The 15730-nt window shown below is 41.0% G+C and overlaps 1 protein-coding gene across 1 annotated transcript in view; it reads left to right on the top strand.

Moving 5' to 3' along the window:
- srpk2 (SRSF protein kinase 2) overlaps positions 1-15730 on the top strand; it is a 93911-nt gene that overhangs the window by 68779 nt on the left and 9402 nt on the right. Inside the window, exons 8-14 of the mRNA XM_047354492.1 lie at positions 1730-1895; positions 5101-5141; positions 5899-6220; positions 9301-10194; positions 13137-13237; positions 14627-14734; positions 14807-14876. Of these exons, the coding sequence (XP_047210448.1) occupies positions 1730-1895; positions 5101-5141; positions 5899-6220; positions 9301-10194; positions 13137-13237; positions 14627-14734; positions 14807-14876 (1702 nt within the window). The remainder of the gene's footprint in view (positions 1-1729; positions 1896-5100; positions 5142-5898; positions 6221-9300; positions 10195-13136; positions 13238-14626; positions 14735-14806; positions 14877-15730) is intronic.

Raw genomic sequence — 15730 nt, 5'->3', positions numbered from 1 at the left:
CTCCTGCTCACAGCCAGACATCCCACTCTCCTTTGACCAACAGCTTTCCTGTCACACCTCAAATGTTTTATCTTCCACCTCTGCTTCTACATGTTTGTCTTCAGCCAAGCTCGAAGATGCTGATGCTCCCTTTGCCTCTCCCTTCCACCTGTGTGTCTGAAGAAGTCAGGTGAACAGACAACTGGAAAGACCGGAATAAGGCTGCAGGTCTAGATGGTGTCAGCCCTAGAGTCCTGAAGGTCTCTGCAGAGCAGCTCTGTGGGATTCTGCAGCACCTCTTCAACCTTAGCCTGGCCCAGAAGAAGGTTCTAGTGTTGTGGAAGACCTCCTGTCTTGTTCCGGTGCCAAAGAAAACTCACCCATCAATCCTCAATGACTATAGACCTGTTGGTCTGACATCCCACATCATGAAGGTCCTAGAGAGACTCCTGTTGGCCCACCTGAATAAGCAAACAATTAACTATCAGTACCCCCTTCAGCTGGCATATCGCTGTGGAGTTGGAGTTGAAGATGCCATCATATACCTGCTTCAACAAACCCACTGTCATCTGGACAAAGCCACTACCTGACAAACAGACCACAGTTTGTGAGACTGAAGGGTTGTGTGTCTAACCAGGTAGTCAGGAGCACCACAGGGGACTGTACTCTCACCATTCCTTTTCACTCTGTACACCTCAGACTTCCAGTACAAGACAGACTCCTGTCATCTGCAGAAATACTCAGATGATTCTGCAGTCATGGGGTGGATCAGAGATGGACAAGAAGCTGAGTACAGGGAGCTGGTGGACTGCTTTGTGGCATGGTGTGGAAACAATCATCTCATCTTGAACGTGAATAAAACAGAGGAGATGATTGTAGATTTTAAGAGAAACAAGAACAAGTCAAACACTATTTCAATCATTGGAGAAGAAGTGGAGGTGGTGGAGGAGTATAAATACCTCGGTGTTCACCGGGACAACAGACTGGAGTGAAGATGCAACTGTGAAGCCTATAAGAAGGGACCGTAGACTGTACTTCTTGAGGAAGCTTAGGACCTTCTTTGTTGTGTCTGCCACCCGCAAACAATAACGATGGAATAAAACAAATCCTTTAGTTGCTGGCTGAGATTGTCATGTTTGAAGTGAGGAAAGAGGCAACCAATATTAATATTGGGTTCCCACAAAGACTGCAAAGACTGTGTGTGCTGAACCGCACGCATAGTCAGTCAGAAAAATTTTGTTGTTGGCTCTTTTTTGATTAAGATACACACCCTTTGTGCCCTTTAACTCCTGAATACAGCAGTTGCATGTCCTCAGTTTAAGGTAACAGAACAAAGTGGATAATTCAGTTAGATCAATGGCAGAGATGCAGACAGAAGTTAGCTTTAGACTCAAGCACTACTGCTATTCTCAGACACAAGACTTGGGGGCATATTCCCATTAGCCACCTGATCAGCATGTGAAGCTGCTGCACTGCTGCACTGTTTTAGTCTGCCTCCGTCTGCCTCCCTAAAGCTGCACAGACTATGAATAGAGAGATAAATGAGGCGGTATTCCTTTTTAATACACCCCCCCCCCCCCCCCCCAAAGAAAAACAATTGGGCTTGGTGGGCTGGTATGGCTAATATGGCTCAATACAAAAAAAGAAAGTAATGAAGGAGAGAAAAATCAGCAATCAGGTATTGGAGTAATATTTACCTCCAAGAACAAAGTTGTATCATGTTTCTCTGTTTATCTAAATGTCTTGGCAGGTCTTGCAGGGTTTAGACTACCTCCACACCAAGTGTAAGATCATCCACACGGACATCAAACCGGAAAACATCCTGATGTGTGTAGACGACGTATTCGTGAGGCGCATGGCAATGGAGGCAACCGAATGGCAGAAAGCTGGAGCCCCACCCCCCTCCGGATCAGCTGGTAGCAACACAAACATTCTAAAATCTGCTTCATGCAAAGATGCATTCATGTTTAGCAGCATGGTAAATATATAAGGTACCTTTAAGGGAGCTGTGAGGAGTATTTCCTTTTGTTTCCATCCTTTATGCTAAGTTAAATTGTCTAATTCAACAAAGAGGCATTCCTACAGACAAAAACTATTTCTTGATGAGGCGTTTTCTTTTTTTGAGGTTTTAATCAAATTTCATACTTCAGTTTAATTCAGATTACTTGCAAAACAAAACAAACCAAACTTTTGAAGGAGTAAACTTCATAAAACTAATGGTACTTTAATGCAGGGGTGTCCAAGGTCAGAGCCCAATAAAATGATAGCTACAACGGGCACGGCGCTGATGGCGCAGGGGGTTAAGCGTGCGTCCCATGTAGGGAGGCCTTAGTCCTCGATGCAGCCGTCACAGGTTTGAGTCCCGGACCTGGGACTCAAACATGTCATCCCCCTCTCTCCACCCCCGTTTCCTGTTTGCCTACTTTCAGAAAAAAATACTGTGAAAAATAAAGGCAATTAATGCTGCAAAAAAAATCTTTAAAAAAAATAATAGCTAGCACACAAAGTATTAGTCGTTTATTAACCTTGCTGTTTGTGTTCATTTTAATTCAATAGTAAATATGACCACAAACATTTTACTTAATAGCAGACTTGGTTGCACCCATTTAGTAAACTGGGCTAAATGCAGCAAGTGTCTGACCTATTTCCCTTTTTTTGTAGGTGAGAAGACTGAAACTTTTTTCTAGACCAAGAAATAGAAAACAATGAACCCAAAACATTTAGCACTTATTTTTTTAAGGCAAATGTGCAAGACCCTTTTATGTTTTGGATCTAATATAATTTACAGGTAATGTTCTTCAAAAGATTACTCTGTTCATTTCATAAAGATATTCCATGTTTAGTGTATTGTTAAGCAGGCAGTCTGTTTAAGCTGGAATACAAAGAAACCACTGCATGAATGTATCTTTCTAGTTTCTTAATAATGATTCGGACTTTTGCTGAAATGTGAATGCATGAGAGTAAATTTGCTGATGATCCTGATTTGAAATAAAAATTTATAGAAAATTTTCAAGAGCCTGAAAACAATCTCATAAAACACATTTCTCTGCAAATGGATCCTGATTGATAATGAAGTTCCTTTAAGAAAGAAAGGATTCACAGTTGAGCCTTTTGTGTCTCCTCAGCTGCTTCCCTTTATATACTATGAAGATATTTTTCTTGCTTTTTCCTCATCTCTTTACAACTTCCTCCGCTGGAAAAAATATATCCCAAAAACTCGATATGAACCTTGTCCTCTTGCTGAACCTCAGCAGGAGCTGTCAGTTGCTTGTTTCAGTTGAGTCTTTTTGAGCTTGCATTTGTACACATTAAAGGGAATATAACCACTAACCCTGAAAACAGAGAGCGCTCGGTGGTAGCAGAGTCTGTCTGTGACTGAAAAATGCAGTCATGTGTCGTATGTACAACATCTTCTACTGGTTCTTTGATAAAATGTAGTTTTAGTTTTTCAGAATATTTCCAAATATTTCATAAACCAGGAAGATTCAGTCTGATATTCTTACTCCCCTAATGAGGTTAAAATCCTAATGCAGGTCACATCAAAATCAGTGACTTACAGAAATAATGACATATACTTGTGGTCTATCAATGCAGAGTTTGCATGACCATAATTGCATATTCATAATTTTTCATGTTTGCAGATGTGTAGGACAAAACAATACCCAGTGTGCTTAAGACTGCTGTAAATAATTTAAGGCTGTCATCAATCTGCAATGAGGGGGAAGGCAGTGGATGTGTCCAAGTAATGTTTCTTCATTTGTTTGTCATTTTTTAGTTTGAACTCCAAACAAAAACCATAAAAGCCAAAGCACCTTTCCTGGACTTTATGTGACACACCAACACAAAGTTGTGCACAATTGTTAAGTGGTAGTAAAGTGATATATGGTTTAAAAATCATAAATAAAGCATGTGAAAACTTTAGCCTATATTTATATTTGGCTCCCTTTTCTCAATTCAGTTCAGTTCAGTTTTATTCATATAGCGCCAACTCCACAACACATGTCGTTTTAAGCCACTCTACGAAGTCAATCCAATGGAATCATACAGATTTCTAGTCAGGTACATACATTCCAATTAATCCTTACTACAAAACAATGCAGTCAAATTCAGTTTATTATTCAAATTACCGGTAGTTAGTTTTTCTATCTAAGGAAACCTAGCAGATTGGCTCGAGTCAGTGACTTGCAGCTTTCACTCCTCCTGGATGAGCATGCAGCGACTAAACAGTGGCTTGCATTGATTTTGCAACAGTCCCTCATACTGAGCATGCATGTAGCGACAGTGGAGAGGAAAAACTCCCTTTTAACAGGACGAAACCTGCAGCAGAACCAGGCTCAGTGTGAGTGGCCATCTGCCACGACTGACTGGGGGTTTGAGAGAACAGAGCAGAGACAAAAAAGAACACACTGATTCAGGAGTACTTTCTATGTGAAAGAAAAGCAAAACATTAATGGTAGTAGCTCCTTTATTGGCTTCATCTAGGAGAAAGACAGCTAAGCAGATAAACTCTCAACCAGTTTTCAAGTCTAGAGTATGAAAGCACATACAGTTAGTCCCAGTATCAGCTCAAGAGCAAGGAAATTATTAATCAGAGAAGCAGCCGAGAGGCTCATGGTAACTCTGGAGGAACTGCAAAGATCCACAACTCAGGTGGGAGAATCTTTCAGCATGACATTAGCTGCTCACTCCACAAATGCGGCCTTTATGAGAACATCCTATCTGGAGTTTGAAGCAAGCCATGTAAGAGAAACAGCAAACGTATAGGAAGGTGCGCCAGTAAGATGATGCCGAAATCCACTACAAAATGAGACTGCACATCATGAACTTGAAACCGTGGTGGTGGCATCATCATGCTAAGGGCATGGCTTTCTCCAGTAGGGACAGGGAAGCTGGTCAGAGTTGATGGTAAGATGATTGGAGCTACGTACAGGGAAATCCTGGAAGGAACACCTGTTAGAGGCTCAGCCCTACTTTGTGTTGGTCCATCCCATGAAATCCCAATATAACTTATTGAAGTTTATGGTTGTTTTGCAGGGACCAGTTCTTAACCTAAAGATCCTGAGTGTTAAATTATCAAACCTTAAAGGCACTCATCATTGTTTCTTTCTCCATATCTTTCAGTTAGCACAGCGCCCCAGCTCAAACCGGTGAATACATCTGATGTGAGTATGAACTACGAAGAAAACACACACACACACATACACATACACACACACATTTTACTATTTTTATGAGGACTTTTACTTTAATTGACTTCCATTTATTTCCCTTGATTTCTAGGGCCTAACTCTGACCCTAACCAGTTCATACCAAACACTAACCATAACTCAATTCATACCCTAGTCCTGAACCTAAGCCCTGCCCCAAGAACAGAATTCTGAACAGTGAGGACCAGAAAAGATGTCCTCACTTTGTCAAAATGTAGCACTTTGTGATAAAAATACGACATAAAATGTTAAAAGCAAAAGATCCATCCTTTCCATGTGTTTTGGTTTGATCCTTAGAATTACAAATGAAACACTGTTGGGGGGCCTTGGGGGACTTTTAAAACAACAGAAGTGGGAATGGGAGTCACAAATCTAGATTAATTAGAAGCGCAGTCTTTATTCACACAAAAGGTTTTGTTTTTTTCTCTGTCTACATATATAAGCAATGCGAAAAGAGTTTTTACCCCTTCCATAATCAGGAAAGAGCTTTGAAAAGATTTTAGACATGAACAGAAGAAATCGATAAACATGATGACATGAGCTACATGATTATTTTCCTGTGTGTGGTTTGATCAGATATGATTGAAAATTGTTTTTGCAACATTAACTAACAGCCCCTTTACTGTGTGTGTGTGTGTATATATATATATATCTATATATATATAGATATAGATATATTTCACTCTATCTATACTTTTTCCTTCTACTCTAGGTGGGAAAAATCTCCAAGAACAAGAAAAAGAAGCTGAAGAAGAAACAGAAGCGGCAAGCCGAGCTGCTGGAAAGGCGGATGTTGGAGATCGAAGCTCTAGAGCGAGAGGCCGAGATCAGGGAAGAGAGGGCCAAAGAAACTGGGGATAAAGGTGATGGTGAACACAACCTGCCTTCACCGCTGCAGACACCTCCGGCGCCTCTGGGCCCCAGCATGGCTCTGGGAGAGAGTGACGATGACGATGATGATGAGGAGGATGGAGAGGACGAAGAGGAGGAGGGAGTAGAGAGGGAGAGGCCCATCAGGTTGACTAATCATACTTGTGAGTCCTTATTGGTAAATAATTTCATCACGGTCAGAAATTTGAGAATGTGCTAAGTTTACATACAATTATCATTAAGGTGCACAAGTTTGAAGTTTTGTGGTTTTTCTCTTTCTTGCACACATGGTCAAATTTATACATGCAGCCATGCAACCCTCACTAATATTTGGATAAGGAACCCTTACCAAGCTGCAGAAAAACCTAACTTTTTCTTGCTATGAAAAACTGTGGCTGGACACTTGAAACATTTTCTCATAAAAAATAGGGGAGCTCAGTTAAATTGTTAGTTTTTCTGAGATAGACCTGATTTTTATGCATAGTCCAAATATTTTCATAATGGTCTGGGGTATGTGTTCCTTAGACCAGGGTTGATGTGTGTTTGAGATCATTGTTCTGTTGTTAGATCAAGCTGTCAACTTCAAATGAAAGAACATTCATTGTGGTTTTTCAAGAACAACACAGGGTCCACCGGGGTTCAAGGCTCTAATGACCTGTAATCTGCTGGAACACCAGGACCACTTTCTACAGCGAGGACAGTTCAACATCAACATACCCTGAGAGGGTGACACATTGAATTTCACAGCTGCCCACATGGACCTTCCAATTGCTTTATGGAGAAACGTTTTATGGTCAGATGAGACAAAGATTAGGAAAAATGTTTGATGGAGTTAAAGACTGGACCAATTGTCAAGCATGGTGGCAGCATCATGCTGTGGGGTTGTTTAGCTGCCAGCGATACTGGTCAGTAGAATAAAGAAAACAGACTGCCTTTGAATTGAAATCAACAGCTAGATGATTGAAACTTGGAACATAAATGGATGTTCCAACAGGACAATGATCCCAAACACAAATCAAAACTACTTTAAGAATGGATAAAAAAGGCTAACATCAAGCTTCTGGAAGGAATCAGACCTCAACCACATTGAAATTTTGTAACTACAGGTCCTTCTCAAAATATTAGCATATTGTGATAAAGTTAATTATTTTCCATAATGTCATGATGAAAATTTAACATTCATATATTTTAGATTCATTGCACACTAACTGAAATATTTCAGGTCTTTTATTGTCTTAATACGGATGATTTTGGCATACAGCTCATGAAAACCCAAAATTCCTATCTCACAAAATTAGCATATTTCATCCGACCAATAAAAGAAAAGTGTTTTTAATACAAAAAACGTCAACTTTCAAATAATCATGTACAGTTATGCACTCAATACTTGGTCGGGAATCCTTTTGCAGAAATGACTGCTTCAATGCGGCGTGGCATGGAGGCAATCAGCCTGTGGCACTGCTGAGGTCTTATGGAGGCCCAGGATGCTTCGATAGCGGCCTTTAGCTCATCCAGAGTGTTGGGTCTTGAGTCTCTCAACGTTCTCTTCACAATATCCCACAGATTCTCTATGGGGTTCAGGTCAGGAGAGTTGGCAGGCCAATTGAGCACAGTGATACCATGGTCAGTAAACCATTTACCAGTGGTTTTGGCACTGTGAGCAGGTGCCAGGTCGTGCTGAAAAATGAAATCTTCATCTCCATAAAGCTTTTCAGCAGATGGAAGCATGAAGTGCTCCAAAATCTCCTGATAGCTAGCTGTATTGACCCTGCCCTTGATAAAACACAGTGGACCAACACCAGCAGCTGACACGGCACCCCAGACCATCACTGACTGTGGGTACTTGACACCGGACTTCTGGCATTTTGGCATTTCCTTCTCCCCCGTCTTCCTCCAGACTCTGGCACCTTGATTTCCGAATGACATGCAGAATTTGCTTTCATCCGAAAAAAGTACTTTGGACCACTGAGCAACAGTCCAGTGCTGCTTCTCTGTAGCCCAGGTCAGGCGCTTCTGCCACTGTTTCTGGTTCAAAAGTGGCTTGACCTGGGGAATGAGGCACCTGTAGCCCATTTCCTGCACACGCCTGTGCACGGTGGCTCTGGATGTTTCTACTCCAGACTCAGTCCACTGCTTCCGCAGGTCCCCCAGGGTCTGGAATCGGCCCTTCTCCACAATCTTCCTCAGGGTTCGGTCACCTCTTCTCGTTGTGCAGCGTTTTCTGCCACACTTTTTCCTTCCCACAGACTTCCCACTGAGGTGCCTTGATACATCACTCTGGGAACAGCCTATTCGTTCAGAAATTTCTTTCTGTGTCTTACCCTCTTGCTTGAGGGTGTCAATAGTGGCCTTCTGGACAGCAGTCAGGTCGGCAGTCTTACCCATGATTGGGGTTTTGAGTGATGAACCAGGCTGGGAGTTTTAAAGGCCTCAGGAATCTTTTGCAGGTGTTTAGAGTTAACTCGTTGATTCAGATGATTAGGTTCATAGCTCGTTTAGAGAGCCTTTTAATGATATGCTAATTTTGTGAGATAGGAATTTTGGGTTTTCATGAGCTGTATGCCAAAATCATCCGTATTAAGACAATAAAAGACCTGAAATATTTCAGTTAGTGTGCAATGAATCTAAAATATATGAATGTTAAATTTTCATCATGACATTATGGAAAATAATGAACTTTATCACAATATGCTAATATTTTGAGAAGGACCTGTATACTTCAAAGACGGGTCTGTGGCACTGAGAGTTGGGTGGGGCTTTAAAAGATATCCAACCTGACCGTATAAACTGGTAAAAGTATAAGCCTTTTCCTCAGATACTTTAAAGACCCCTCATGGGGAATAACAAAGAGCTAATCAGAGCTAAAAAAAAGTATCTTAAACAGCTTTACAATAAAACATCAATCCGCCTGGTGTCAGGGTAGAAAGGCTTTTTTCCAAACACATCTTCAGTATGTCAGATGTAGATGCAGGTTTTTAGCAGCCTGTGAATGAGAAGGATGTGCATTGGCTCCAAGCTCTTAGCCCACACTAGTTCTACAGAGTATGAAGGGCCAAGCTGATTCAAAGAAACAAACGATTTCTCCGTCGGCCTCCTCCTCCACCTCCCTGTCTCTTTCATGTTCGTACCCTTTTATTTTGCCATTCCGTTCTCCTTTTCCCTCTGCCTACATTCTCTTTGACTGGACTTACTGTTTATCCCCTTCTACCCACTTACTGTTTTTCTGCCCTTCTCTTCATTTTAGGTGCTGCGCCTCCCCAGGAACAAAGTGAAGCGCCACAAATCCCTGGAGATAACCAACAAGAGGAAGAAGAAGAGGAGGAGGAGGAAGAGGAGGAGCCCACGCCTGTCGCTGAAAAAGATGTCTCTATTCCCCCCACCTCAGAAGAAGGTAATGGAGATTCAGCACAAGCAGACAGGGAGGAAGAGAAGGAGCCATTGAAAGGGATGGAGGATGAGAATGGGAAGGAAGAGGAGGAGGAAACGGAGGAAAAGGTAGTGGAAGAACAAGATGAGGAACAAGGGGAGGAGAAGCAAGAAAAGGAGGAGAATGAAGACCCTGGAACAGAGGCACCAAAGATTGAAAGCAAAACAGAGGAGGAGGCAGTTGTGGAAGAGGACTCAAAGGAGCAGGAGGTGGAGGAGTACGAGGAGATATATGACGATGAAGACGATGATGATACGACGACGACAACAGCAGACCTCCTCACAGACAGCACCTCTCCAGTTAAACCCCAAATCAATAAAACAAATTCAGCTAAAACTAATGGGCACGTTTTGCTAGTCTCCGAATCGCTAAGACAAAACCCCGGGACGCCCCCACCTCCCTCGCCCACCCCTGAGCCTCTCCTCTGCCCCCTGGTGGAGTCTGAGCTCAGCTACACCGACAGGGACATCTCTCTCAGCTCCGGATACGAGATGTACAACGGCGGAGTGGCTGAGCCGGCGCTGACCAATGGCTCCAGCGAGCAACATCGGGCCGCAATGCCCCTCTTCCCTGAACTGCCTTTGGATCCTGAGCCTGGAAACCCAGTTTCTGTGGGGACAGTGAACATTGGGACAGAACCGTCAACAAATAGCCCCACTGCAGACCGTAGTCGCACTGTGTCATCATCAAGCACAGGAGACACACCAAAAGGTACGATATATTTAAACAGCATGTAGTGTGCATATCCAGCTACAAGAGGACAAAGAGATTAAACTGACAAATAAATTTACGGGTTGCAACACTTGTAGGTCTGAGTTTAGGGTTCCCCAGAATAACTCTCATCAGAGCATCACATTTCAGGAACCTGCTCCTTTAATTCCTGCTTTCTGTAATATACATGCATTAGGTCTCTTTGCATAAAATGAAACATTTTGGTTACTGGTTCATGGTTTGTTCTGGTAAAAAACTGCTGGTAAGGTCCACTTCATAACTTGTGCACTTTCAGTCATCCTCCAGTTGAGAACAAGTTATCTCCCACCTTCTCAGCTGCTTGATCCAACGAAGTGACTCCAAAGATCGCTGGGACATCCCACGTCTTTCCCTTATATATACGCAGGTTTAGATTGTAGAGCAAAGTCCTTGTTTCATCGCTACTTCTTAGAGTTGAGGGGCAACATCTTACTAGATTCTGGGCCAAATGCTTTTTAAATGCTTTCCCTGTTCAGGCAAAAACATGGGCTCTTTTCTCCCGTCTTTTTTTCTAACAACTTTCAGCGTATTTTAGTGGAATTTTGTGTGCTACACCAACACAAGTGGAAGGTTAACATGGTTTTCAAACATTTTTAAATAACAATCTGAAATGTCTTGTGTGCATTTGTGTTTAGCCCCCATTACTCGGACACCCCTATATAAAAACCAGTCCACCCAGTTGCCTTCAGAAGTTGCCAGGTAAAAACTAGGTGGACTCCACCTGTGATTAATTTAATCTCAGTATTAATGCAGCTGTCCTATGTAGGAGTCAGAAGTTGTTAGAGAACATCAGCGAACACACAGCATCGTGAAGACCAAGGTGGAACGCAGAGAGGTCGGGAGGAAAGCTTTGGAGATATTTTAAGCTGAATGTTAATTAGGGAAGCAGCAAAGAAGCCCATGGGAACTCTGGAGGAGCTGCAGAGATCTGCAGTTCAGTTGAGAGAATCTGCTGAGAGGCCAGCTCTTTATCATTCACTCTGTGATTCTGCAATTTATTAAGAAGTGCCAAGAAAAAAAACAATGTTGATAGAAAGCGTAGTTTGACATAGGCCTGTGTTGGAGACAGCAAACATGTGGAAAAGGGTGTTAGAACATAATGGAATTTTATTGCCTACATACACAACGCTGTGTAACACTGCAAATCATCCTGCAAACATAATCTCAACTGTGAAACTTGGCGGTGACAGCATCATGCTGTGCTAGTGCTTTTATTCAGGCAGGGTACCTTGTCAGAGTTGAATAAAAGATGGAGGGCAATCATGGAATAAAACTGTAAGTTAGAGGCTGAGATGATTTAAGAACTGGATTTAAGCTGAGCTTCCAGGTTATAATGACCCTAAATGTACAGACAGAATTGCATTGGTTTAAAACAGAACATATGTCACTGTTGAGATGGCCCGGTCTAGACCTTAGTCCAATTAGGAATCTGTTGCAACATTTAAAAAAGGCTGTTTATAGGTGCTCTATTTGCAAAGACGAATGGCCAAAAACATTCAGTCTCTTGATAAACAAGGTAGAAACATACCTGAGAAGAGTTGCTGCTGTATTTGCAGTAAAAAGTAGTTTTTCTCTCTTGCACCACTTCATGTTGGTCTGTCACCAATAAATTATCCTTTTTGTGGTTGTGACTTGAAAAAATGTATGGATACTTTTTCAATCCAGTTTATCGCTGAACATCTTGTGTGATTCCTAGATTTGCAGTTAAGAACTTTTAGCTAAGATTAACATTTGATTTGAACACTGATTTCCACAGCTTGATCCTGGCTGACATTAGGATGGTTGTTTTTACCTACAGGGTACCAGTGCTAATAGATCATTTAGATACATTTTTAAAATCATTTCGTAAAAGTCAACTCATAAACATTAAAAGCCTAGTTTTGTTGTGTATGAGTCTTAAAGCTTTGAAGTATCTTGGTGATGTTTGAAACTGTATGTGTTGGTGCTGTTATATACTTGTTGGAAAGCTACGGCATGTCAGCTCTTTTAATCTGGAATTATCAGCTTGTTCCCACATTGCATGACTGAATAGTGTCTACTGGGCCAGAACATTTGAATCTGCGCGCTAATGTTAAACTTTCCAGATTGATCCAGATTGAACTGAGATTTTAGGAGATAACTTCACAATACGAACAAAAAACTCAGTTTTGGGCTGATTTAGACTTTTCCACTTATTATCTTCCCTGTGTGTTTTGTTTAAAATGACTCAGCACCAACGTTACTCATCCACCCACCATTGGCATTTCACTATCATTCCATTGAACTGTTGTTAAAGCAGCTAAAGTCGCTGACTGGGGGAAGTTTACATGTCTGTTGATGTGTACGCTCTTCTTGTCTGTACTTCTTCGCCATCTGCAATTATTGAGACCCCCGGTGAAGAGCTTTTAAATACCTTTAATCAGTTTTATTGCAGTAGCGTAATCTTGGACCAAAAGATGTTTTGCAGATCTCTAACAATACCTTTTGGAGATATTTAGAACTTTATCCTCCTCAGGGTTTTCCCATTGTCTCATTTATCTCAGTTACAGTTTAAAGCTTTTTCATTATAGCTCTGGCTGTAGATATGAGTTCATATAGGTTAGTTTTTTTTATTTTCTTCTGGCCATTTTCTGACTTATGAAGATTAAAACACATCAATCTGATTAAATAAAAAAAATTTAAATATTTAATTTACATTCATTTTACTGAAATTATTAAGGGGAAAAAAACAATTGTGATTTTGTTTAAAAAACGATTTCTTATTATGGTTTAAATAAATGTACCAAAATCAAAGATTGGATTTTTCACAACATTTCTATGTAGGTTTATGCAGCTGCAACATAAGATGATTTATTTGAAGGCATCTTGCATGTCATCCCAGATGTACCAATAAATGCTAAATGTCAACCACTGTTCACACCCAGCCAGGGCCAGAGCTGCGGACCTCCTGATCAACCCACTAGACCCCCGCAATGCCGACTCCATCCGAGTCAAAATCGCTGACCTTGGAAATGCCTGCTGGGTGGTAAGAGAAAACATGGAAGTTAATATATTTCTCTAAAAATAACAATTGTATTAGAATGGTTTCGGGTTTTTTATGTACGTTTAAATATCAGTAAATGAAAAGGAAAACTGGATTTAAAATTTTAGCCCTGATGTTTTCAAAAAGTGTGGTGTTGCTTATAACGGGTAGAGATTATTTGTTGTGAGATACATTTTTAATATTCAGACTGAGGCTACAGTGCTTTACACAAGTACTGTATTTAAACTTTCTCAAACTTTTTCCACTTTTTGTGACTTTCAAACCAAAAAGGTTTTTGTACTTTTTAGGATTTTCTGTAATAGATCAACACAAAATATTTCACAATTGTGAAGTGGAAGAAAAACGATATGTAGTTTTAGAAATAATTGTTGAATTGCTGTAAGAAATTCAACAATTTCTCCCCTCAGCAGTTTTTCCACGAGCTGAGAAAGGTGAAACAGCAAAAATGTAGAAGAAGTTCAGATAAGACCAAAGGAAATTTTTTGGGGGGATCTACTGGTAAAATGCTGCATGTGGGGAAAAATGAACACCATTCCCAGTGCAAACTGTGCTGGTGGCAGCATCATGCTATGGAGATGCTTTTCTTCTGCTGGGACTAGAGAGCTGCTCACAGATGATAGAAAGATGGATGGAGCTAAATGTAGGGCAGTCCTGTAAACAGCAACAGCTAGAACTACAATAGAGTGGTTTAAATCAAGCATACGTATGTATTAAAATGGCCTAATTAAAGTATAGCCCTAAATCTAATCGAGAATCTGTGGCAAGACTTGAAAATTGATGCTTACAGAAACTCTCCATTCAGTCTGACTGAGACTGGGCTATTTTGCAAAGAAAAACAGGTACAAATATCAGTCCCCATCAGTCTCTATCAGACATATCTCAAAAAACTTGGGATATGTCTGATATTTGTGGTTCTACATCGTATTGACCCTAGTGCTGAAAAGAAATGCACAGCACACTTTTCAGATTGGTATGTGTGAATAAATTTTAAAATAATGCATTATTTTCCTTTTCCCTTCATAATTATGCACTACTCTGTGTTGGTCCATCCCATAAAGGGACAAAGACGATAGCCATCTGCCAGCGTTCCAGTCGTACTGTTGGCTGTCAGTACGGCCTCTTTTTTTCAAGCAGCAGAAATCATTAAATGAAGGCCGCTGGGCTGAATCTGCAGGCAGGAGGTGTGATCCAGCAGCTAGGACACAGCAGTGGCTGAGAAATCTCTGATTTTACATAAGCGAACATGCAGGAAAAATCCAGAAAGCAGTTGGTGAAAAACAGAAATAGTGTCTCAAGCTCAAATAAAAAATGATAAAACTCCAAAGGTGATGAATTAAGCCAAATGTTTTCCCATTTTTGTCTTATAAACAGCATAAGCACTTTACAGAAGACATCCAGACGAGACAGTACCGATCCATCGAAGTCTTGATAGGAGCCGGTTACGGTACCCCAGCTGACATCTGGAGCACCGCCTGCATGGTGAGGAGATCTGAGTCCAAAACACAGAAATATCATCCATCTATTTTACTGTTATATGTTGTTCTCTGTCAGGCATTCGAGCTGGCCACAGGAGATTATCTGTTTGAGCCTCACTCTGGAGAGGACTACTCCCGTGACGAGGGTGAGTATTTCAATTAAATCTTTAATAAATTGCTTTTAATTCCCACAATACTGAAATCTGCGAGCTTCTACAAGTATTTAGTCTACTTGAGATTCATATTTGTTCTTTTAGACTGTAAGCTGAAGAATACAGCGCGGGTCAGAGGTTTACATACACTCACTGCCGGCATGAATGTTTTATCAAATCTGGGTCTTTGAGGACACATTTGAATCGTTCTTTTCCCAGGTTGGGATTATAATACAACAAATAACAGAGATTTTCAAAAGCTAGAATAGGATTGCTTCAAAGTATGATTTTATTGTGTTTAAAATTCGACCTGCAGCCTCAAATATATAAATTCACCCGCACTAATATTTGATTACACGACCACATCGTTTTTCTAGCCATCAACAAGACGTCTAGCTGTTTAATTGAGGGGACGTTGAACAATTTGAAGGGAGACTTTCTTTTCTGTCCATCTTGTGTAATCCACCAGTACTACTGACACTTAAACAGCCCCACAGCATGATGCTGCCACCATCGTACTTGACAGTTCCTACAGCGTTCTTAGCCCCATCTTGACTCCTCCAAACGTTTTTCTTGTCATTGTGGACGAATCGGTCAATGATTGTCTCTTCTGACCTTTTTTCCAGAAGCAATTTAAACCTCTGTATAATTATCAGCAACTTAGTGTTCATTTTGGTGCAGGGGCTTATTTCCTGGTGGCTCCCTCTCAGTCCGTGATGATTTAAAACCATTCTATTTGTATGCAAAAGCAACACCATTAAAGACTGTCTTATTTTGCAATAAGACAGTCTTTCCACGCCAACAGAAAGTGGAAAGAAATCTATCTTTATGTGGAAGTTTGTCATTAA

This window comes from Girardinichthys multiradiatus, chromosome 2 (genome assembly GCF_021462225.1).
Source record: "Girardinichthys multiradiatus isolate DD_20200921_A chromosome 2, DD_fGirMul_XY1, whole genome shotgun sequence".
Classification (NCBI taxonomy): domain Eukaryota; kingdom Metazoa; phylum Chordata; class Actinopteri; order Cyprinodontiformes; family Goodeidae; genus Girardinichthys; species Girardinichthys multiradiatus.
The sequence above is the reverse complement of the archived record's forward strand: the minus strand, read 5'-3'. Positions and strand labels throughout refer to the sequence as shown.